The sequence below is a fragment of the Pan paniscus genome, chromosome 1, assembly GCF_029289425.2.
Source record: "Pan paniscus chromosome 1, NHGRI_mPanPan1-v2.0_pri, whole genome shotgun sequence".
Classification (NCBI taxonomy): Eukaryota; Metazoa; Chordata; class Mammalia; order Primates; family Hominidae; genus Pan; species Pan paniscus.
In genome coordinates, this window is record NC_073249.2 from 118624 (window position 1) to 143929 (window position 25306).

Below are 25306 nucleotides of genomic sequence, written 5' to 3' on the forward strand. Positions count from 1 at the left end.
AGGCGGAGCTTGCAGTGAGCCGAGATCGCGCCACTGCACTCCAGCCTGGGCAACAGAGTGAGACTCTGTCTCAAAAAAAAAAAAAAAGAAAAGAAAAGAAAACCCCATTGTCTCAGTCCAAAATCTCCTTAAGCTGATAGGCAACATCAGCAAAGTCTCAGGATATAAAATCAATGTGCAAAAATCACAAGCATTCCTATATACCAATAACACACAAACAGCCGAATCATGAGTGAACTCCCATTCGCAATTGCTACAAACAGAATAAAATACCTGGGAATACAATTTACAAGGGATGTCAAGGACCTCTTCAAGGAGAACTACAAATCACTGCTCAAAGAAATAAGAGAGGACACAAACAAATGGAAAAACATTCCATGCTCATGGATAGGAAGAATCAATATCGTGAAAATGGCCACACTGCCCAAAGTAATTTATAGATTCAATGCGATCCACATCGAGCTAACACTGACTTTCTTCACAGAATTGGAAAAAACTACTTTAAATTTCATGTGGAACTAAAAAAGAGCATACATAGCCAAGACAATCCTGGGGAAAAAGGGCAAAGCTGGAGGCATCATGCTACCTGACTTCAAACTCTACTACAAAGCTACAGTAAGCAAAACAGCATGGTACTGGTACCAAAACAGATATATAGACAATGGAACAGAATAGAGACCTCAGAAACAACATCCACATCTACTAGCATCTGATCTTTGACAAACCTGACAAAAACAAGCAATGGTGAAAAGATTCCCTATTTAATAAATAGTGTTGGGAAAACTGGTTAGCCATATGCAGAAAACTGAAACTGGACCCCTTCCTTACACCTTATACAAAAATCAACTCCAGATGGATCAAAGACTTAAACGTAAGCCCTAGAACCATAAAAATCCTAGAAGAAACCCTGGGCAATACCATTCAGGTCATAGGCATGGGCAAAGACTTCATGTCTAAAACACCAAAAGCAATGGCAACAAAAGCCAAAACTGACAAATGGGATCTAATTAAACTAAAGAGCTTCTGCACAGCAAAATAAACTACCATCAGACTGAACAGGCAACCTACAGAATGGGAGACAATTTTTGCAATCTACTCATCTGACAAAGGGCTAATACCCAGAATCTACAAAGAACTTAAACAAATTTACAAGAAAAAAAAAAAAAAACATCAAAAAGTAGGCAAAAAATATGAACAGACACTTCTCAAAACAAGACATTTATGCAGCCAACAGACATATGAAAAAATGTTCATCATCACTGGTCATTAGATAAATGCAAATCAAAACCACAATGAGATACCATCTCACACCAGTTAGAATGGTGATCATTAACAAGTCAGGAAACAACAGATGCTGGAGAGGATGTGGAGAAATAGGGACGCTTTTACACTGTTGGTGGGACTGTAAATTAGTTCCACCCATTGTGGAAGTCAGTGTGGCAATTCCTCAGGGATCTAGAACTAGAAATACCATTTGACCCAGCCATCCCATTACTGGGTATATACCCAAAGGACTATAAATCATTCTACTACAAAGACACATGCACACATATGTTTATTGCAGCACTATTCACAATAGCAAAGACTTGGAACCAACCCAAATGTCCATCAATAATAGACTAAAGAAAATGTGGCACATATACACCATGGAATACTATGCAGCCATAAAAAAGGATGAGTTCATGTCCTTTGCAGGGACATGGATGAAGCTGGAAACCATCATTCTCAACAAACTATCACAAGAACAGAAAACCAAACATCGCAAGTTCTCACTCATAAGTGGGAGTTGAACAATAAGAACACATGGACATAGGGAGGGGAACCTCATACCAGGACCTGTCAGGGGGTGGGGGGCTAGGGGAGGGATAGCATTAGGACAAATAACTAATGTAGGTGACAGGTTGATGGGTGCAGCAAGCCACCATGGCACGTGTATACCTATGTAACAAAAACTGCACATTCTGCACATGTACCCCAGAACTTAAAGTATAATTAAGAAAAAAAAAAGATGTATACTGGGAGGCTGAGGTGGGCAAATCACTTGAGCTCAAGAGTTCAAGACCAGCCTGGCCAACATGGTGAAACACCATCTCTACTAAAAATAGAAAAATTAGCCGGGTGTGGTGGTGGGTGCCTGTAATCCCCGCTACTTGGGAGGCTGAGGCAGGAGAATCACTTGAGCCCAGGAGACAGAGGATGCAGTGAGCCGAGATTGCGCACCACTGCATTCCAGCCTGGGTGACAAGGCAACTCCATCTCAAAATAAAAACAAAAGGTACAAATGGCAAACAGGTATAAAAAAAGTGCTCAACATCACTGATCAACAGAAAAATGCAAGTGAAAACTACATTGAGATATCTCATCCAGGCAGAAATGGCTGTAATCCAAAAGACAGACAATAACAAATGCTGACAAGGATGTGGAGAAAAGGGAACCCTTGAACACTGCTGGTGGGAATGTAAATTAGTACAACCTCTATGGAGAACAGTTTGAAGCTTCCTCAAAAACTAAAAATAGAGCTACCATATGATTCAGGAATCCCATTCCTAAGTATACATCCAAAAGAAAAAAAAATCAGTATATTGAAGAAAGATCTGAACTCATGTTTATTTTCTGCACTATTCTCAATAGTCATGATTTGGGAGCAACCTAAGTGTCCATCAACAGAAGAATGGATAAAGAAACTGTACATATACACAATGAAGTGTGATTAATATTTAGCCACAAAAAAAATGATATTCAGTCATTTGCAACAACATGAATGGAACTGGAGGTCATTATGTTAAGTGAAATAAGCCAAGCAAAGACAGACAAACTTCAGATGTTCTCACTTATTTGTGGGAGCTAAAAATGAAAACAATTGAACTCATGGACATACAGAGTGGAAAGAAGGTTACCAGAGCTTGGAAAGGGTAGTTGGGGGTGGGGGAGAGTGGGAATAGTTAATGGGTATGAAAAAATAGAAAGAATGAGTAAGACCTAGTATTTGCTAGCACAACAGGGTGAATATAGTTAAAAATAATTTAATTGTACATTTTAAAATAACTAACAGTATAATTGGATTGTTTGAAACACAAAGGACAAGTGTTTGACAAGATGGATACCCCATTTACCCTGATGTGATTTTTATACATTGCATGTTTGTATCAGAATATCTCATGTAACCCATAAAAATACACTCCTACTATGTACCCACAAAATTAAAAAAATAATTTTTACAAAAATGAATCCCACATTGATATATGTGTATTAGGAAAATATTTTCATTAAGAAAATATGAAATCTGCACCTCTAGCCCTCTGACTAAATACAAGGCAGATTATCTATCCCTCAAAAGTTTGATAACCTTGGATTAATATGAAATAAATATGATTAGGAAATCCATCACATTTACATGATATTTATACACTATTGCCTATCTTAGATTATAAACCATGGCATGCAATGGTAAAGTCTTCTTACTGTTCTTGCAAGTTTTCCTTTGATTATTCTTGCTAGGATTCAAATATACCCCAAAGCACAACTTTTATTTGAATAAAAAGTGATCCATAACTTTAAATAAATAAGTTCAAAAATATAAATATAAATGAATATAAATATTAATTTATATCACATGTAGGCATAACACAGCACAATAAAAAAGATAACTGTATTGTGGGTAGGGAGAAAATAGAAAATCAAGTCATTAAAAATTCAGGTCTTTTTTCCAACACAAAACAGAAGTGCTCAACTGCCATCTGTATTTAACTGTAAACATCTCATTATAAACCAAAGAAGCATGTCTCATGATGTCACCGGATGTGGTACTCCCTGAAGCATTTGGCATGGACACCCTTCTGGCACTTCTCGCACCGGGTGTTGGTCTGTGAGTGGCAGAGGGCACACCGGGTCCTCTTGTCCTGATGGATAATCCAGTGCCCAATCATATCGAAGCGGCTCTCAGTCTCCAACCGCCTGCTTCGCCTCCCTTGAGATGTTGTGTCAGCATTGCTCTCCAGATACACACAGGCAATGTATCTCCGGAAGGCAAGGAGGTCCACCTGGGCATCTTGGCAGCAGATTCTATGCAGCTGCCATGCATTGTTGAGGGCAGCATCAATGACATAGCCAATAAAGCTTGAGTACCACTTCATGCCTCGGATCTTCACCTTGTACTTGGCAATATTCTGATCCATCCTACCAACGCCGCCCACCTTCTCCTGATACAGCTTCACCAGTGATGGCTGGTGGACCTGAGTCCGCGTTTTAGCTGCTCCAGAGTGACGACTGGTCAGCCTCACTGGCTCTATGCCCACAGCATTGGAGCAAATGTTGACCACGCTGCTATCGTGCCAGCGGCACACGATGATCTCCTCACTCTCATCGACTTTGTAATCAAATGAACCCCTCTTCATTTTTTTCAGTTCTTTGGGGTCTTTTAGGGGACATCGGTCAGTCCTGTACTCACGAACAGTTCCTGTGGCTTTCACCCCCTTTTTCCTCAAAATGGACATCAGTTTAACACTTGTGAAAACCTTGTCAAAAAATATGTGATATGGCAGAAAACCACGCTCCTGAAGCGCATCCACAAATTTTATTACCATACTGCCTCCTAGATCCAAGCTCCTGTCTGGCTTGGTAAACAGTGTGCCCTGTGAGGGCTCAAACCACACCAAGTAGCCTCTGCTGGTTGTCCCACACCAAATCTTGTAGCCAAGTCGCACAGGCTTCCCCCTGTGCAGCTGCTTGGACCCCCGGTGCCCAAAGTACTCACACATAGACTCGCCAAAGCTGTAGAACTCTTCCAAGGGTGCATGCTTCTGGAAATTGCAGTTCATCCGGATGATGAGAGGTCTGACCTTGGCAAACCTATCACTTGCATCAAGTTCGTTGTTATCTGCAAAATGTAAGTATGAGAAGATTAGTTCAAATCTGTCCCTTCTAATTGCATCAGCCACAAGATGATGATGTGAATCGGGAGAGGTTTCCCAGAACATCCTTCTCCTTGGATAAGAGATGTACCCACTTAAAATCAAAATGCCCAAAACACACTTCAATTCCTGAGCCGTAAGACTCAAATTGACATTTTTCTGCCAAGCATAACGATTGGTTTCATTAACAATGAAATTAATTGTTCCTTCATCAAAAAACAACTCAAAAAGGCCCACGGGACTCAGCTCCTGGCTTTTCAGATCCTCAATATGAGGATCTGACGCCGTCCAACTGCCGAAGTCTGGACGAATATCTCTTTTGGTCCAAACGCGCGGAGGTTTCACAGCTGCTTTCCGCCTCTTCCTGGCCGGCTGCAGCTCCAGGCCGTCATTATCCTCCCCGGTGCCAGAGTCCTCACACAGGACTGAAGCATGCAGCACACTGCCAGGCAGGTGAGCACCTCGCTGGCTGTCTTCATCCCCTGAGTCCTCATCAGTGAATTCCCCCGCAGCATTGTCGGGAGGTGCAATGAAAATCTCTTCCCTGTTGTTGTTGGACTCTTCCTCCTCCATAGCATTCAGAACCTCAAGCAGCTTTGCAGACTTCACCTTTGAGTGGATACCTCTCCCAGCAATGACATCTCTGTTATGACAGGAAACAGAATCAGGAAGAGGCCATGCCAGAAAGCCAATGCTTCAGCAGAAAAGAGGAGGGTGCTCCCACTATAAAACACTTTCACTTGAATGGCTTCACAGATCTGGCACCACAAGGCACCACATTTAGTAAGTAAATTTTCCAGCTAAACACAGATTCTGCTTTTTATTGTTATATATATATTTTTTTAGACGGAGTCATGCTCTGTCACCCAGGCTGGAGTGCAGTGGTGCATTGCAACCTCCGCCTCCTGGGTTCAAGCGATTCTCCTGCCTCAGCCTCCCTAGTACCTGGGACTACAGGTGCGTGCCACCATGCCCGGCTAATTTTTTTATATTTTTAGTAGAGATGGGGTTTCACCGTGTTAGTCAGGATGGTCTCGATCTCCTGACCTCGTGATCCACCTGCCTCAGCCTCCCAAAGTGCTGGGATTACAGGCGTGAGCCATGGCACCCGGCCCACAGATTCTGCTTTTAAGTGCAGAAGTATTTTAACAATGGGAGACGGAATAAACGGGTCTTACCTACTTCCTTTCCTTCTTAAACGTTGTACTCTAAAGCAGAGGGTCCCTTTAGTGATGAATCCAGATGCTGCTGTCATCACCCCAGATAACAGAAACTGGCAACAGGGAGCCCTGGGCAGCTGCAGTGACACCCACTCTTGTCCCCTCAGACTCAATGGCCCTAGGAGCTCTGCAATTACATTTGTCTTACTATACCTTCCCTCTCTTATTGACAAACAGAAGTTTCCCTCATTCCTCAAATTCTCAAACTCTCCCAACTTGAACTCTCACTACCCAAATTCAAGAACTGAGCAGATCTGGATTTTCAGATAGCTCCCTTGCGGTTATCCTACTGTATGCTAACTGCAATTCAGAAGCCAAATCAATTTGGAAAACATGGAAACTCCTGACACTCTCTGGCCCTGTGGACATAGGAACCAAATGGATGGTGAGTGATACAGGTGCTCCTCGACTTACAATCAGGTTACATCCCAATAAACCCATCATGAGTTAAAAATGTCATAAGTCGAAAATGCATTTAATACACCTAACCTACCAAACATCGTAGTGTAGCCTAGCCTACCTTAAACGTGCTCAGAACATTTACATTAGCCTATGGTTGGGAAAAAAGTCATCTAACACAAAGCCTATTTTATAATTAAGTATTAAATAGCTCATATAATTTATTGACTACTGGACTGAAAGTGAAAAACAGAGTGACAGTATGGGTACTGAAAGTACAGTTTCTACAGAATGTATCTGGCTTTTACACCATCTTAAGTTGAACCACGCTAAGTGGGAGACTCTCTGTACTTGCATTTGAGCACAGACAGTGAGCGGGTGCTGCCCAGGGGCTGGCGATGGGTACACTCCACTCCCACCCTGCACAGCACTTTAGTTCTAATTGGAGGAGTCAGACAACAAATCAACAGACAAGTAGCTACGCAGGATGGTGTCAGGTAGCAATGAATGCCATCCCGGATAAGGACAGAATGCAACAAAGGGGTAGAGCTAGGGCTGCTATTTTGGACAGAATGGTGAGAGAAGGCTCACAGAGTGGGGGACCTGAAGGAGGTGAGAGAAAGAGCCCTACAGACAGCTGGAGACAAGATGTCCCAGGCAGAGAGAAAGAACCACAGGCACACAGCCCTGACACTGAAGGGATTCAACATCTGCAGAACGGCAAGGAGATCAGCGAGGCTGCAGGTGCAATGAGGACAAGAGAGCAGAGCAGAGCCAGAGAGAACCAGGCCCCACAGGACTCCACAGGCCTTGGCCAGGACTTCCAGTGTTCAGCTGCCATAGGTACCCCAGGGGTGGGGGTGAACCATGGAACAGGGTAGTGAGGAATCATATCTAGGCTGTAAACACGTCACCCTGGCTATGAGAATGGACTCAGCATGGAGAGTAGGCACAGAGGTCCCTGCAGCTTCCCTGTGCCCCTTTGCAGGCCCCAACCTCTACGTGAGGACCCTCCATCCCAAAGGAAGGATGCAGGATTTACCACAGAAGCTGCATCAGTACAGACCTGCCCATGGACTTTGGAGTTCAGGCTGCATTAGAAATTCACTCCAACCTCACTTCCTGGAGACTGACTGTCAGCTGCCATGCTGACCTCCAGGGAGGTGAGGTATTCACTCATCCAAGCTCTGCATGGGCCAGGAAAAGAGACCGGTTTAAAGGGAAAGAAAATTAAAAGCCCTTCTCATGGACCTTGGAGTAAGGGGGACAGCAGCCATCTTCACGCTTTCCTGACCTGTCCTCACCCAGTTCACAGGGACAGAGCCAAGGCTGCAAGCTCCAGGTCTCTACCAGGCTTGACTGCCCAAGCCCCAGCTCACCCCCAGACTCTCAAACAACTTCTGCACATGACTGTTCAAACCCCAGGCATGAGAAAGCCTGCGGGGACTGAGGTGGCCCCAGGAGTAACCATCTGGTGTCTTTATCTTGAAAGATGAGGAAAGTGAAGTCATGGTTTTCTATCGAGTGTAAACATTAGCGCTACATAACCACACCCATACCATGCAACTGTCAGCCTTTTCCCATTTTTCCCATTCTTCTCCCATCTCCTCTCCCTTCTTCCTTTATACTTCCTGGACACCAACTGTTATACTGAGGCCAAGAGCTAAAAATGTCATGGACCTGGCCTTTCAAAAGCATAGGGGAATAAATTCTTCAATAAAACATTTGATCAAACGGCACTCCTACCTGGATGTTGAAGCCATGATGAACTGGGAAGATGAAGCTGCCTTTACTCACAGAGTCTAAGAACCTGTAAGACAAGAAAAGTCAATTTAAAAAAAATTGTATCTTAAGAAGCAAGGCAACAGGATCTTTTCTACCATTTAAGGGAAAAATATATCTGACTTAAGATTCACTACCTTAATAGTGTCTGGGTCAACCGGTTATTCAGAGGGAAAAGAACAAACTCCTTCATCTCACAACTCACACCAAAATACATTCTAAAGTAGATGATATTTGGGGCTAGATGAGTCTTCCCTTGTGGGGTGGCAGGGGGCTTTCCACTGCATTCTAGGATGTTTAACGGCATCCCTGGCTTCTACTAATAGACGCCAGTAGAACATCCCGCTGCACTATCCATAATAGCTAAACATCAGAAAAACCTAAAAGACTACCAACTGGGAAATGAATATATTAATTAGAAGTTTAAAAAAATGAACTACCTAGACAGCAGACAGATCCTGAAAACGACACTTAATGAAACAAAGCTGCAGAGAATAAGTGTAGAACACCACTTATATAACTATAAATACCCACAAGAAATTCCCTGTGTTCTCAGCAGATACTATGTGCAGGGAAGGAGTATAAAACCAGAACTGGAAGGCTACACACTAGCTCTTCACAGAAGGGGTACCCACAGGGGAGGGAGGGAAACTGGAGTGAGGAAGTGGAAGATGAGATGGGGTGAGGGGGGAGAGGAAGGCCAACCAGATCTGTTAGTTCTTTTTATAAAATCTGAGTGCTCTGGCCAGGCGCGGTGGCTCACACCTGTAATCCCAGCACTTTGGGAGGCCGAGGCGGGCAGATCACCTGAGGTCAGGAGTTCGAGACCAGCCTGACCAACATGGAGAAACCCCGTGTCTACTAAAACTACAAAATTAGCCAGGCGTGGTGGCACATGCCTGTAATCCCAGCTACTCAGGAGGCTGAGGCAGGAGAATCGCTGGAACCCAGGAGGCGAGGTTGCAGTGAGCCGAGATCGCGCCATTACACTCCAGCCTGGGCAACAAGGGTGAAACCCCATCTCAAAAAAAAAAAAAAAAAAAAAAATCTGAGCGCTCACTTCGGCAGCACATATACTAAAATTGGACCAATACTGAGAAGATTAGCATAGCCTGTCCACAAAGATGACATGCAAATTCATAAGTGTTCCATATTTTAAAAAAAATCTGAATCAAATATGGCAAAATGTGTTAATATGTGTTAAATCTGGGAGGTGGGGACATGGATGTTGATATATTTTTCTCTGTATTTTCTGTATGTTTGAAATATTTTGGAGTAAAGACATTAGAAACCCTTTTAGCAAGTGAGCACTTAAGTGCAGAGTACTGTTTTAAGCATTTTGCATTTCAGTCCTTTCATATCTACTTGAGGTTGTAGTAACCCCCATTTAACCATTGAGGAAACTGAGGCATGGAAAGAAGTGACTTGCCCAGCGATGCAGAACAAAATCACAACAGATTTAGAAAGTGTTAGTGTCCAAGGGCATCTAATTAGTTTTCCAGGAGATTAGACAGTCACGCTTGAATAATTTAATGGAAAACCAGTCGCCCTGACCCTGTCAGTAAACTGATAAAATGCAGTAATACTGGGGGGAAATGCAAACAGAAGTCAGGAAGCATCCCTGTTTATCCAGAGCTCACAGAAATTAATTATAGGAGTAGGGGGATTTGCACGTGCACACAATGATGATGGGAGTTTCCACAAGGATTCCAGCTAAGGAAATATCTCAGCACCACAGGGACCCCATGCCAATATTTTCAAAATGGTGATGACTGCTGGCAAGCCACCTGGACAGCTGATTCAAGTTAACTTCTCATTTTAAGATATTAAACTTTCTATGCATTTTAATTTCCCTGGACAACTCACTCTGGGCCACTTTTACAACCGCAAGAATAGACCAACAACCCCTCTCTGCACATCTCCAATAGCTCTCCCACCTGGTGTCATACCCTTCTCTGTCTTCCTGCTGCACCCAGAACAGTGGCAGTTAGTGGACAGAGGAAGTAGAGCACCCAGAGGGTGCTTTAAAATTTGCTGGGGGAGAAGGTTGGTGGTCACAATGGGAGGAGGGGTGGAAAGGGTTACAGCAGTCCCACAACCACACCTGTCTCACACCCTCACAATTTCCATCTGTCCTGCCAAAACCTAAGTGCAATGATTTAACTTGGGCTTAGAACCAAACTCAGATTTACATAAATATAAAACATCTTTTGCACAATTTTAATATAGTAAACATACTAATAGTAAAGAAAATGAAGATCTTTTTATCAGAACTTTACCAACACTTGTTGACCATTTTGAAAAATTACATCACCAATAGTTTCAATGTTTGTGATGCAAGTCATCATCAAGGCAACACACATAGGTCCTTTTGTATCTGTAGCTATCGCATTCATGGTTGCCTGACATATGCATATGTAACCCTTCTATAACAGTGCCAAATACAAAGAACAAGTGCCAACACTCTTCAGGTGAACGTGGCCTTACTTGTCTAAAATTCATTTTAATTCCTACCTCACCCCCGCCAAATGAAGCCCGACTTGGCCCTGAAGTCAGCTCAGTCACTCTGCTTCTGACCAATTCTCGATAACTGAGCCAAGGTCCCCTTTGTCAGCTACTCAGAGCATGCCCTTCACAGACCAGCCTCCTTTTGTTGTTTGTGAGACCATTTCATGAATACTATCTGCTCTGGTCTGCATCTGATCTCCACTGTACACCAAAGCACACTCAGAGGGAGGCTGAACCTAATCACAACTGTATATACAACACTTACATAGTAGCTGGGTCTAATCTATATTATATATACGCACAGGGCTTGCTTACAGGATCCAGCAGACACAGGAGCTGGGCCAGAACCCTCAGGAGAGGCCTTGAGAATTTTTTTTTTTCTGAGAATCCAAAGGCCTCTCCTGAAGGCTAAAATAAAACCCTCAGCATCATCTTCCTAATCTTCTCCAGGTCTGCTTCCTAATCTTCTCTAATATATTAGACACGCCAGGCCTCTGCCCCCTCTGCTATCGCCTAGCGGAGCCCATTCCAGGCAGGTATCACCAAAGGGTCACTTGCCCCTGTCCTTAAGACTTGACTACAGAACCCAGGGCCTTGAATGCAAAAATACGCAGTAAAGTAGCTCCTCGAGTGCATTTCCTCCCATAACAGGGACAGAGCAGGGGAACACTAATGCCTCCAGCCTTTTCTCCTTTATCCACCAGGAGGAGGTGAATGGATGTTCAGTGGGCTGTTCTCAGGGGCCAACCAACAGCTCCCAAACCACAAGGCACATAGACAGTGATAAAGTGAAAATGCTATGTGGCCAGGAAAAAGGGTGTTAGGAGTTGTTTAGTACCCCACATGCCAACCATGGCCCAAATGACCCCATCATCAACTGGTTGTCCTGGTAACCTGAAAATACGACTTCAATGTTGTGTGGCAAGAGCCCTTACCAAAGGACTAATCCCACAGACTCCCCATGCTATCTCAGGCAGCTTTTAAGCCCAACCTCACCAGTGAACTTCTACCCTGCCAGCCTGCCAGGAAGTTCACTGAATCGTCTACCTATGAACCCATAAAAGCAAACCAAACTCAGCAAATTCTGACTCCGTCTGCCCCTTTGCAGCCAATTCTAAGAGTTATGCATGCACATACATACAATCAATCTTGCTCCAACACACCTCCTATGCCCCGCTAGCCCTCCAGAAAGGATGACAAGTATATTATCCTCCTGATGTAATTCTACCTTCCTCTCCCCAGCTACCCAATTTCTAGTCTCTGTAGGTTCACTCTCAAGCTTTTGTGGTCAGGGAGTAACAGTGGCTGGCATGTCCTGTGGGGTGGATCCTGGCCTGGGTTCTGCAGACACAGAAGATAAGAGAAAATGTAGCTCCTGCAATCAATGACCTCCACTCCTATGGGCCCCTCACTCCTGCCTCAAGGTGGCTCTCAGGAGTAAGGGGAAGTAGAAAAGACACCCAGCAAATGAGATGCCTAAATTCCATTTCCAGCAGTATGGCAGACCACAGATCCCAAAAAATCTCTCCTGATGAAAACTTAAAGAGCTGGATAAAATTTTAAGTGCTGCACTGACCTGACAAGAAAATATGGAATCTCACTGGGTCAAAAAGCAAAATCAATCTGGGAGCCCTAAGGAGCAAGGGAGTCTTCAGCTAGCTTTCACTCTGAGGACTTCTCATGAATTGTGGTGACATTAAGCCTCCTATTCTGAACTATATGGAGTATAAAAGCTAGAGGAAACTAAAGGTAGGCCAGCACAAAGGGCTAGGAAAATAGGCCTGCACAAAGGGCCTATGAAAGGGCTGCACCCAAGAGACAAGGATAAATGAAAAGTAACCCAACTCTGAAGAAGAGGCCAGAAAATAAACATGCTTGAGTTAACCATACCACTGGATAAAAGTCAGGGATGGAGTGTCTCCTAAGAACTTGTAACTATGAAGGTTTATGAGGCCAATTGATACTGGTTAATGGGCTCAATAAACTCAAGTAAAAATTTTAACCCAAAGTGCCCTTCATTAGCAGTGCTTCCCCAGGAATAGTAAAAACAGATAAAACTTCTCTGGAGGACTATATCCCGAACAAAACATTGAAGAGCTCCACTGATAACAGTTCCAAAGATGAATTCACATTCTGAAAAAAAAAAAAGTCATAAACAAGGAAATAAAAAAGTAAACAAGGAAATAAAGTACCATGAATGGGAGTCAGCAGAAACAACGGACAGCATAATCAGACCCATGGACTACAGATGTCATAATTATCATAGAATACAAAATATATAGTTTAATATATTGTAAGAAACAATATGAACAAGAAACATAAAATCTGAAATGAAAAAAAAAAAGGTCAAGCACACTTAAAAAGAACCAAATATAACAAATAGGAATAAAAACTAAACTACCTAAGGAAAGTTTTAAAAGTCATACTTATAAGGGAAATACAAATCAAAACCATGAGATATCACATTACACCCATTACGCTGGCCACTATCAAGAAAACAGAAAATGGTATCAGCAAGGATGTAGAAAAATTAGAAACTTTGGGCTGGGCGCAGTAGCTCATGCCTGTAATCCCAGCACTTTGGGAGGTGGAGGCCGGCGGATCATGAGGTCAGGAGATCTAGACCATCCTGGCTAACATGGATCTCTACTAGAAATACAAAAAAATCAGCTGGGTATGGTGGCAGGTGCCTGTAGTCCCAGCTACTCGAGAGGCTGAGGCAGGAGAATGGCGTGAACCCGGGAGGCGGAGCTTAGAGTGAGCCGAGATTGCGCCACTGCACTCCAGCCTGCGCGACAGAGACTCTGTCTCAAAAAAAAAAAAAAAAAAAATCATGTAACCAAATACCACCTATTCCCCAAAAACATGGAAATAAAAAATAAAGTTTTCATAAGGTTCAATTTCTTAAACTGAGTAGGACATTCAGAGTTGTTCATTATTCTTTAAACTGTTCCTGTGCATTTTATATATTTTGGTATGTATATTTTACACACTCACACAAACACACACAGGCACAGGGACACTGGCAAAGAAACACCTGAACAAATACTCTCCAGCTGACCCAGTCAGAGCCTGATGGGAATGCTGCTCTGCAGTGATGAGGGAGTCGCAAGCAAAAGATGTTCATCTGTGATGTTCCAGAACAGACACATCTTGCACAGCTAAAAGAAGAAAATTAGGTCATCTCCACATGTAACAGTCTGTGTCCCTTATAAAGAATCTCTTTATAAAATCCTTATAAAATTATTTACCTGAATTTCTTCAAAGCCCAGCCAGCCTGCATCCCAACTTATCCATACACAGGGCCTCTGACCACCTCTGGTCCACATGACATCACACTTAAATTCCTCTATGGCGCCTCTCCCTCTCCCTCTCCCTCTCATCTCCCACTTTCCACGGTCTCCCTCTCCCTCGTCTCCCACTTTCCACGGTCTCCCTCTGATGCCGAGCCGAGGCTGGACTGTACTGCCGCCATCTCGGCTCACTGCAACCTCCCTGCCTGATTCTCCTGCCTCAGACTGCCGAGTGCCTGGGATTGCAGGCGCGCGCCACCATGCCTGACTGGTTTTTGTATTTTTTGGTGGAGACAGCGTTTCGCCGTGTTGGCCAGGATGGTCTCCAGCTCCTGACCGCGAGTGATCTGCCCGCCTGGGCCTCCTGAGGTGCCGGGATTGCAGACAGAGTCTCGCTCACTCAGTGCTCAATCTTGCCCAGGCTGGAGTGCAGTGGCGTGATCTCGGCTCGCTACAACCTCCACCTCCCAGCCGCCTGCCTTGGCCTCCCAAAGTGCCGAGATTGCAGCCTCTGCCCAGCCGCCACCCCGTCTGGGAAGTGAGGAGCGTCTCTGCCCGGCAGCCCGTCTGGGATGTGAGGATCCCCTCTGCCCGGCCGCCCAGTCTGGGGAGTGAGGAGCGCCTCTTCCCGGCTGCCATCCCGTCTAGGAAGTGAGGAGCGTCTCTGCCCGGCCGCCCATCGTCTGAGATGTGGGGAGCACCTCTGCCCCGCCGCCCCGTCTGGGATGTGAGGAGCACCTCTGCCTGGCCGCGACCCCATCTGGGATCTGAGGAGTGTCTCTGCCCGACCGCCACCCCGTCTGGGAGGTGAGGAGCGTCTCTGCCCCACCGCCCCGTCTGGGAAGTGAGGAGCCCCTCCGCCCGGCAGCCGCCCCATCTGGGAAGTGAGGAGCCCCTCCGCCCGGCAGCCGCCCCATCCGGGAAGTGAGGAGCGTCTCTGCCCAGCAGCCGCCCCATCCAGGAGGAGGGGGACAGCCCCCGCCCAGCCAGCCGCCCAGTCCGGGAGGTGGGGGGCAGCCCCCGCCCGGCCAGCCGCCCCATCCGGGAGGTAGGGGGCAGCCCCCACCCGGCCAGCCACCCCGTCCAGGAGGGAGGTGGGGGGCAGCTCCCGGCCAGCCAGCTGCCCCTTCTGGGAGGGAGGTGGGGGGCAGCCCCCAGCCGGCCAGCTGCCCCACCCTGGAGGGAGGTGGGGGGCGCCTCCGCCCAGCCGCCGCCCCGTCTGGGAGGTGGGGGGCGCCTCTGCCCGGCCGCCCCGTCTGGGAAGTGAGGAGCCCCTCTGCCCGGCGGCCACCCCGTCTGGGAGGCATGCCCAACAGCTCATTGAGAGCGGGCCATGATGACAATGGTGGTTTTGTGGAATAGAAAAGGGGGAAATGCGGGGAAAGGAAAGAGGGATCGGATTGTTACTGTGTCTGTGTAAAAAGAAGTAGACATAGGAGACTCCATTTTGTTCTGTACTAAGAAAAATTCTTCTGCCTTGGGATGCTGTTAATCTATGGCCTTACCCCCAACCCCTTGCTCTCTGAAACATGTGCTGTGTCCACTCAGGGTTAAATGGATTAAGGGCGGTGCAAGATGTGCTTTGTTAAACAGATGCTTGAAGGCAGCATGCTAGTTAAGAGTCATCACCACTCCCTAATCTCAAGTACCCAGGGACACAAACACTGCGGAAGGCCGCAGGGTCCTCTGCCTAGGAAAACCAGAGACCCTCGTTCACATGTTTATCTGCTGACCTTCCCTCCACTATTCTCCTATGACCCTGCCAAATCCCCCTCTGCGAGAAACACCCAAGAATGATCAGTAAATACTAAAAAAAAAAAGAAAAAGAAAAGAAAACCCTAGAAAATGTAAGCTAACCTATAGTAACAGAAAACACATTCGTGGGTGCTCGAGATGGGGGGGCAAATAGGGCTGGGAGGGAAAGATTACAAAGGGGCAGGAGGAAACTCTTGGAGATGATGGATATGTTCAGGATCTTGGTTGTGGTGGTGGTTTCACGGTGTGGTCACATGCCAAAACTCATCAAATTACACACTTTGAATATACGCAGTTTGTTGCATGTCAATTATACCACAATAAAGCTGTTTTTTTCTTTTGTTAAAAAAAAACAAATTCCTCTATGGCTTGTGAGAAAAGCTCATCACCTGATTAGATCATAAGCTCCAGTAATCACAGACATGAGTCCCCATGGGCTTTCAGTAAATCCAAGTGTGTGATTGTGATGTCTGTGGGGCTCCAGCTCCCCTTCTGCTCTGACTTTCTTGGCACTAAGGCAGGCTTGCTGCAGGCAGATGCCAGGTGTGTGAGGTGCAGAAGAAAGACCTCAGTCCCTCAATCTCTCCCCACCCCCTTTCACAAGTCTGTAGCCCAGGAAAAATGTGTAATATGGAGCCACCAGTGATGAGCTGTGTGATTTTGGAAAGTCACTTACCAAAGAGACTTCCTGGTGCCCTTGTCTTTCACCTGTAAAATGGGATCATCATGGTACCTACCCTCACTGCATTGTGAAAACAGTAAGAGTCAATGTGTGTAAAGCAGACACAACAGGCCTGGATTCCCAAGTGTTAACTATAATTTCAGGTTCAAAACCCCTCACCTGCAATTCCAAAAGCCAAATATGGTTTAAAAACTGAACTTTCTTTCAAAACTTTGCAACAAACTCTTTGGCAGCAAAACCTGGACTGACCTGAGGCTCTTCATAATGTCTAATTCTGTTACTATAAATATCCATACATTTTGCTGCAGAAATTATGTTTGATTAAGGATGCGTCAGTATGACTGATAAAACTCAAACAGTCTGACTTCTTCCCCAGGTCCAGCCAGGTTTGGGTCAAGAAGCCTGACTTGTGTTACCATGTCACAGTTGCTTCACCTCTCAGCAGTTTACCACCTTTTCCTCCACTGTGCCTTAGGCTGGCCCCATCCACTTGCTAACATCCAGACTGACAGCCTCCAGCCATTAGGGCATGAGCCCATCTTCACAGCCTACCAAGAACTTGCCCTGGGTCACAATCCAACCAAGCTCTGAAATAAAATCAAAGCCATTCACAGCCTGGTCCCCAGCCTCATCCCCACCCAGTTCTGCCTCTAGGTTCAGACCACTCCTGAGGGCTGGTCCAGTTTCTTGTATCCTGTCTCCCTCAGGTTCCCTACTCTGGCCTGACTGCTTTGCTTTCTTCTTGTGTGCTGTGCCTTTTGCCTGGGGTGCCATTCCCTGCCTATGGGATCCCCTGCAATGTCTTTCTCATCCATCAAGCTTCCAATCAAGTCTTCCTCTTACCACAGCTTTCACCACAATAGACTGAAATTAATAATCCATCTTCAGGTCGACCCCACCTCTGTATCCCCAAAAGGCAACATGGCATCTGGCATGCAGCAGGCCCTCAATAAATACTTGCTGAACCAAATTAATCATGCCACAGAGCCAAATGGCCACACTCCAGGGCACCCCGTCCATCTCAACCTGCTGCAGACTTTCATTTTCATCTTTACTATTTGGCTTTGAGACAACTATTTAGAAAAGAACCAGAAGCTCTTGATATATGCTTGACCCTAACTAAAATATACTCCTAAAAGAGTCTCTGAAACCACGCATAGGAAATACCTGTCAGTGAAGAATCTAATACAGTGGACTCAACCAGGTCAGAGGGGGATACATACGCAAGAAGCTCAGCAAAAACCCATTCTACCTTTCAGGAGTCTGTAGACTGTGCTCCCCAGGCCCTCCATCCCCTCACATGTGGCTCCTCCACCTTTCTTGCCCTGCCTGAGACAACCAACAGAGGAAGGGGACATGGGTAACCAGTGCTCCTACATACCAAGCAAACTCACAAAGGGAATAATGTCTAGATAGAGGCTGTTAGGCAGCCACACTCACTTTTTCATTCGTTTGGCAAACATCTGAAGTATCTACTGGGTGCCAGGTATATATGCATAAAATTGTAACTATGACAGGGCTAAGAAGGAAGGAGGTGTTTATCAAAACCCGTAAAACGGAAACTGATCTAGTCAGGGAGGTCAGAGAATATCTCCCTGAGGAAAAGACAAAATGATGGAGAGCTGCAGAAAGAGTAACAATTCCCTCAGCAGGCAGGGAATAGCACCCCAGGCAAAAGGCACAGCACAGGAGAAGCAAAGCAGTCAGGCCAGAGGAAGGAATCTGCGGGACAGGGTACAGGAGGCTGTGCCAGCCCTGCAGAGACTTGAAGACCCTGTTAAGGAGGCCTGTCTTTGTAAGAGCTATGGGAAGTTTAAAAAAAAAAAATACAGGAAGAGCATAACAGAAGGAAGGGTGTATGTTAACAAGCTTATTCTGGGTGCAGTATGGACAACGGAGTATGCAGGCCCCAACATAGATGCAGGGAGATGGACAAAAAGGCTACAGCAAAAGGGTGGGGCCTATGGAGAGAAATGGACACACTTAAGGAGGACTTAAAATGTAAAACCATCAAGCCTGGATAATTGGTTGAGGGGGTAGGGCAGGGGAGAAAGCTGATCGGGGAAGCCTCCTAGATTTCAGGCACCCTATGGCTGGTGCACAGAGGTGCCATTCACTACGCCTAGCAGCACTGGGAGGAAGAACAGAGGGTGGTCACGAGCTGCCCGGAGGTCCAACTGGGCATTCTCAACTGAACTGGCCCAGGCACTCAGCAAAGAAAAAGCAACTTGGTGTGAGACCTGGAGCTCCCCAGGCCACTCTAAAGGGTCCTAGGGGATTGGGAGGCGGGAGAGCTGCTGTTTAAAATGTAAATTTCTCCAAGGAAAGACAGGACAACTAAACGCTGTCTTGGAACCTAAATTACAAAATGGAAATAGGTGAGAGTAGAGAAATTCGAATAAGGCCTGTAGGTGTTAATATCCTGGTTTTGTTGACTGTTTTGTAAAATAAGATGTTAACCCCTAGGAAATCCAGACGAACCGTACATGGGAATTTCTGCTTGTTTCAAAACACTCTGAAACTCTGAAATTAATTCAAGATAAAAATTATTCAAAAGACATTTTATAGATGTAAATGCCCCAAAGCTGAGCCAGGTGCCTAACTGTAGGGAAAAGAAAGAGAAGTCAGACTGCTACTGTGTCTATGTATAAAGGGAAGACATAAGAAATTCCATTTTGACCTGTACCTTGAACAATTGCTTTGCCCTGAGATGCTCTTAATCTGTAACTTTGCCCCAATCTCTTTGCTCCAACCTTGACCTCACAAAAACATGTGTTGTATGGAATCAAGGTTTAAGGGATCTAGGGCTGTGCAGGACATGTCTTGTTAACAAAATGTTTACAAGCAGTATGCTTGGTAAAAGTCATCACCATTCTCTAGTCTCAATAAACGAGGGGCACAACGCAGTGCAGAAAGCTGCAGGGACCTCTGCCCTGGAAAGCCGGGTATTGTCCAAGGTTTCTCCCCATGTGATAATCTGAAATACAGCCTCGTGGGATGAGAAAGACCTGACCGTACCCCAGCCCGACACCCGTCTGTGCTGAGGTGGATTTTAGTAAAAGAGGAAAGCCTCTTGCAGTTGAGATAGAGGAAGGCCACTGTCTCCTGCCTGCCCCTGGGAACTGAATGTCTCCGTACAAAACCCGATTGCACATTTGTTCAATTCTGAGATAGGAGAAAAACTGCCCTATGGCGGGAGGCGAGACATGTTGGCAGCAATGCTGCCCTGTTATTCTTTACTCCACTGAGATGTTTGGGCGGAGAGAAACATAAACGTGGCCTACGTGCACATCCAGGCATACTACCTCCCCTTGAACTTATGACATAAATTCTTTTGCTCACATGTTTCTTTGCTGACCTCCTTATCACCCTGCTCTCCTACCGCATTCCTCTTGCTGAGATAATGAAAACAATAATCAATAAAAACGGAGGGAACTCAGAGACTGGTGCTGGTGCAAGTCCTTGGTATGCTGAGTGCCGGTCTCCTGGGCCCACTGTGGTTTCTCTATACTTTGTGTCTTATTTCTTTTCTCAGTCTCCCGTCCCTCCTGACAAGATATCCCACAGGTGTGGAAGGGCAGGCCACCCCTTCACCCAACAGCTCAGAATGGCTTTTGTGGGATACGGAAGAACCCTCCCTTCTCTTCACCTCACTAGCAAAAGAGAAAGAAGGGCAAACAAAGACCCTCAGAAACCTCAGCAGCTTCCCAGGCAGACGCAGTTAAAAACGACCCGCCCCCAGCGCGCCCCGGCACAGAGCCACCCCGCCCCAGGATGTGACGTGGCGTTCGCAGTCCCGCCGCCAGCCTCAGGCCGCCCGCCTCATTAGTCCCGCCCACCCCGCCCGAGCCTGACCTCGTCCCTCCCACCCCGCCCTGAATCCATCCCTCTTTAGCCCGACCCCGCCCTGGTCCCCACCCACCCCGCTCCGCCTCCCGCTCAGCCGGCCCGGCCTCCGGCCTCGCACCCCAACCCGCAGAAGGAGCGCCCCCTTGCGGCCCTCGGAATCCCATTGTTCCTGTCCTGGTCCCGCCAGCCCACGGTCGGCGCGCAGCAGTGAGGACGAACTCCTCGGATGCCGCCGTTGAGAAAACGCAACATCAACGCCAACCACTCCTGTACTCAAGCGAAGCCCTGCCTGCAGCGCGAGCACACTGAGGCCTACCTGCCCTACCCCAGACGGAGACTCGCGAGCCCGAACCGGACCATGAGCCGCGCCGAATCGGAGCGCTGCGCCTGCGTTGGCGTCGGGCGTCGCGGCCGCGCAACGTCCGGCACCAGAGGGCTCGCGGCACCTCGGCCGGCCTTCCATGCCACGCCCCCGGGCCAGGCCACGCCCCGGCCCGAGCGACCATCGAGACTCCAGGACCTCCGCGGCGCCTAGAGGGATCCCGAAAACGCCTGCGAGGCCAGAACGGCCGAAATAACCCACCCCAGCGGGCCAGCTCTTCCCGCCACTCTCCCTTTCCCTCCCACCCCTGTCCTACTTTGGAAACCTTCCTCGCTCCTTCCTAATCAGGAGAGCATGGGGACTTTCTAGGGTAGTGGTTCTCAAATGTGCCCCCAATCTAACAGCAGCTTCACCTGGGAAATCGATGGAAATGCAAATCTTGGGACCCCACTACAGGCCTACTGAGTAAGAAACTCCGAGGGTGTGCCCAATAATCGGCCTTACCAACCCTGAAGGTAATTGTGGTACAAACTAGGGCTTGAGAACCACTGCTGTATGGCGGGGTTTCTCAACCTCCACTCTTGACATTTTGGGCCTGGATAATTCTTTGTCGAGAGGGAAGGAGGCTGTCCTGTGCATTATAGGAGGCAGGGTCACGGATAAAATACAGTTAAATTTGAGTTTCAGGTAACAGTGTTGTTCATCTAAGATTCACATTTAACTGGAAGTCCCTGTATTTCATCTGGCTACCTTGCCTACCTATATTTTTACTTGGTAAAAATAGAACCTTAATTGTAGGATATTGAGCATCCCTAGCAACTAAATGCCAGTAGCACACCACACTCTCTCCACTCTAGTTATGACAAATAAAAGTATCTCCCCCTACTTCTTGAGAATCACGGCTCTATAAGGACTTTGTCCAGCTGAAACCCAGTAGCCCATTAGGTATATAGGACAGTGTACTCCACAGAAAACTGCCTTGCCCTGAAAGGCTTTGAACACAGAAATCCCTGGGACCAAACCGTGTTAACATTCAAAAAGAGGGCCACTTAGTGAAGAGTTTGTATTTGCTTCTCCACACTGACACTTCACAAAGGTTTTTTGGTCACTGTAAAGTGTGTTCCAAAACACCTGGATCAGAAGAAAAACATCATGCTCATTTGTGAGATTCTGAAGTGAAGGGCACGTATTAGTTTGTCATTCATTCCACATATGAGCAAATTGAGAAAACAGACAATAAGCCATGGGAAAATGGGAGTGCTACTCTAGGTAAGGTAGGGTGGTGTTTCTAACTTGCTTTGTTCCTGTGTCTTCTTTGATCCTGTGTCTCATTCATTCATTCATTCATTCAAGTGTTAAATGAGTGTCCTCTCTGTGACAATCACTCCTCTGAGCAGTGATGTTAGAACAGTGAAAAAGAAAAGGCACAAGAGAAAAACCCTCATGTCATTTCAGTGGGCGAACCAGACAGTAAACAAAATATATGGCATGTCAAAGTGGAAAGTGCTAGGAAGAAAATAAAGGAAGCAAAGGGGACCAATAAGACTGTTGTGAATTCAGTTTTAAATAATTTGGTCAGGGAAGGTTGGTAAGTGAGAAGGTTGTATTTGAGGGAAAAGCCAAAGAATATGAAGAGCAAATTCCCCATGCAGAATTCAAGGGGGAAAATATTTGAAGCAGAGAGAATGGCATGTGCAAATGCTCTGAGGCGAAGCAAGCCTAGCACATTTGAGAATGGCTGGAGACAAAAGAAGAGAGTCAAAGAAATGAGGTCAAAGAAGGGGTGAGTTCAACAAGGAGTAATAAGGTGCTTGCTGGCTGTTTCTTCCATACCTTTATGATCCAGAGAGAATTCTCACTGCAATTTGGATACTTGCATATGTAATTTAAAGTTAATAAAAAGATCGGGACCAAGTGTAAGTGTTTATGGAGCTGCAAAGAGTCCATCTAGACATTTTCAGTGCATTGCTTTGAATAAAGCTACGTTTAAAAACAAAGTCAAATCTTTGAAAACAATGTCAAATTTGGGGTAGAATGGCAGAAGAACTGCATGATAGGAATTGGGAAAAAAAAAAAACAATTTAGCCCGTTAAGCTAGAATCCTTTGAGGAAAATACATATTTTGAAGTTGTCTTTAATTGAGAAATAGGCTAAATAAGCTTTAAGGAAAAAATTGGGGAAAAATATTTAAATTATGTGTATTATGAGTAAATTTCATAAAAGCCTTGCAGCCTAGTTTGTTTATAGATACTATCTTGCTTTAGGGAGTTAACAAATTAAAAAAAAAAACATAAAAAGAAGAAAATGGACTTAGGGAATTAAACTTACATATGTATTAATTTATTTCATTTAGTTTATTTCACCTGTACATGTCTTTGTGTGTATGTATGGGGTGAGATTTTACATATAAAAATTCTCATGTCGCATTGACTAAATAACACCTTATGGTTGATGATGTTAGTACCTAGCAGCAATTAAAGCTCAGCTACAAGTTGCTGACTATATTAAAGTTTTTGACAGCCATAGCAGTATCACAGCCTACCCAACAATTAAGAATATCACATACATGAAACCACAGTTGTATGGAATTATGAGAAGATACTCATTAGTCCATCAGGATATTTTAGTTAAGGAAATTACTAGAGATATCAGGTGAGCTGGACCTGAAGAAAGAACCAGATGCCAAATAATTTTAGGCTAGAACTCCCAAGCACCCATGATTAATGGGCCCAGGATAAGAAGAGATTGCTGGTTTCTTGAAGCTTACTTGTTAATAAATGATATGGAGGTGGCATGCATTCCGATGACAATTGAATTGATTTGACGCACTATGTATGATTAAGGATTTGATGTCCTGCATAAAGTTAAGAATCAGGCTTGGCAGTGGTGGCTCACACCTGTAATCCCAGCACTTTGGAAGCCTGAGGTGGGAGAATCGCCTGAGGCCAAGAGTTCAAGACCAGCCTGGGCAACATAGTAAGACTATGCTACATTAAAGTTAGCCAGGTGTGATGGTACATACCTGTAGCCCCAGATACTCAGGAAGCTAAGACAGGAGGACTGCTTGAGCCCAGGAGTTTGAGACCTCAATGAGCTATGATCATGCCACTGCACTCCAACCCAGGAGGACTGCTTGAGCCCAGGAGTTTGAGACCTCAATGAGCTATGATCATGCCACTGCACTCCAACCCAGGAGGACTGCTTGAGCCCAGGAGTTTGAGACCTCAATGAGCTATGATCATGCCACTGCACTCCAACCTAGGTGACAGAATGAGACCCTGTCTCTAAAAGAAAACAAAAAATAAAAATAAATTTAAAGTTAAGAATTAGTTGATAGGGAGTCAGGAGCAATGGTTCATGTCTGAAATCCCAGAAATTTGGAAGGCCAAAGCAGGAGGATCATTTGAGCACAGAAGTTTGAGACCAGCCTGGGCAATATAGGAAGATCCTATCTCTACAAAAAAACTTGTTTTTTCTTCAGCTTTTATTTTAAGTTCAGGGGTACGTGTGCAGGGTGTGCAGGTCTGTTATATAGGTAAATGTGTGCCATGCTGATTTTGCTGCACAGATCAACCCATCACCGAGGTATTAAGCTTAACAAGCATTAGCTACTTTTCCTGATGCTCTCCCTCCCCATAGGTCCCTGACAGGCCCCACTGTGTTGTTCCCCACCACCCCACCCCCACTGCCCCATCTGTGTGTTCTCATAGTTCATCTCCCACTTATAAGTGAGAACATGTGGTGTTGGGTTTTCTGTTCCTACATTAGTTTGCTGAGGATAATGGTTCCCAGCTCCATCCATCTCCCTGCAAAAAGATATGATCTCAATCCTTTTTATTGCTACATAGTATTCCATGTTGTAAATGTACCACATTTTCTTTATCCAGTCTATCATTGATGGGCATTTGGGTTGATTACATGTCTTAGCTGTTGTGAGTAGTGCTGCAATGAACATACGCATGCATGGTATCTTTATCATAGAATGATTTATATTCCTGTGGGTATATGCCCAGTAATAGGATTGCTGAGTCAAATGGTATTTCTGATTTTAGATCTTTGAGGAATCACCACACTGTCTTTCACAATGGTTGAACTGATTTACATTTGAACCAACAGTGTAAAACCATTCTGATTTCTCTGCAACCTTGCCAGTAACTATTGTTTCTTGACTTTTTAATAACTGACATTCTGACTGGCATGAGATGGTATCTCATTATAGGTTTTTTTTTTTTTTTGAGATGGAGTCTTGCTCTGTTGTCCAGGCTGGAGTGCAGTGGTACGATCTCGGCTCACTGCAACCTTCGCCTCCTGGGTTCAAGCGATTCTCCTGCCTCAGCCTCCCAAGTAGCTAGGACTACAGGTGTGTGCCACCATGCCTGGCTATTTTTTGTAATGTTAGTAGAGATGGGGTTTCACCATGTTGGCCAGGCTGGTCTTGAACTCCTAGTCTCAAGTGATCCGCTTGCCTTGGCCTCTGAAAATGCTGGGATCACAGGCATGAACCATTTCGTCCAGCCTTCATTATAGTTTTGATTTGCATTTCTCTAATGATCAATGATGTTTTTAATGGGGCTGTTTGTTTTTGT

The 25306-nt window shown here is 45.6% G+C and overlaps 1 protein-coding gene and 1 non-coding gene across 9 annotated transcripts; one reads left to right on the forward strand and one right to left on the reverse strand.

Annotated features, from left to right (window-relative positions):
• Window positions 1-1538: 1538 nt before the first annotated feature.
• On the reverse strand, window positions 1539-20859 carry PGBD2 (piggyBac transposable element derived 2). 8 transcript variants are annotated; one of them, XM_063596446.1, is made up of 6 exons: window positions 20715-20859; window positions 13881-13980; window positions 11983-12952; window positions 8276-8339; window positions 7596-7716; window positions 1539-5553 (listed from the first exon to the last, which is right to left on the reverse strand). In XM_063596446.1, exons 5-6 carry the CDS (start codon window positions 7601-7603, stop codon window positions 3792-3794), a joined length of 1770 nt encoding a protein of 589 aa, XP_063452516.1. In that variant the 5' UTR covers window positions 7604-7716; window positions 8276-8339; window positions 11983-12952; window positions 13881-13980; window positions 20715-20859; the 3' UTR covers window positions 1539-3791. The 8 variants fall into 8 exon arrangements, with proteins under 8 accessions (XP_063452516.1, XP_063452513.1, XP_008960887.1 ...); XM_063596443.1 differs by lacking the exon at window positions 7596-7716; XM_008962639.6 differs by lacking the exons at window positions 7596-7716; window positions 11983-12952.
• Window positions 9364-9469, forward strand: LOC112438858 (U6 spliceosomal RNA). The gene has a single exon (XR_003027174.1). It is a non-coding gene; the product is annotated as a U6 spliceosomal RNA (small nuclear RNA).
• Window positions 20860-25306: the final 4447 nt, after the last annotated feature.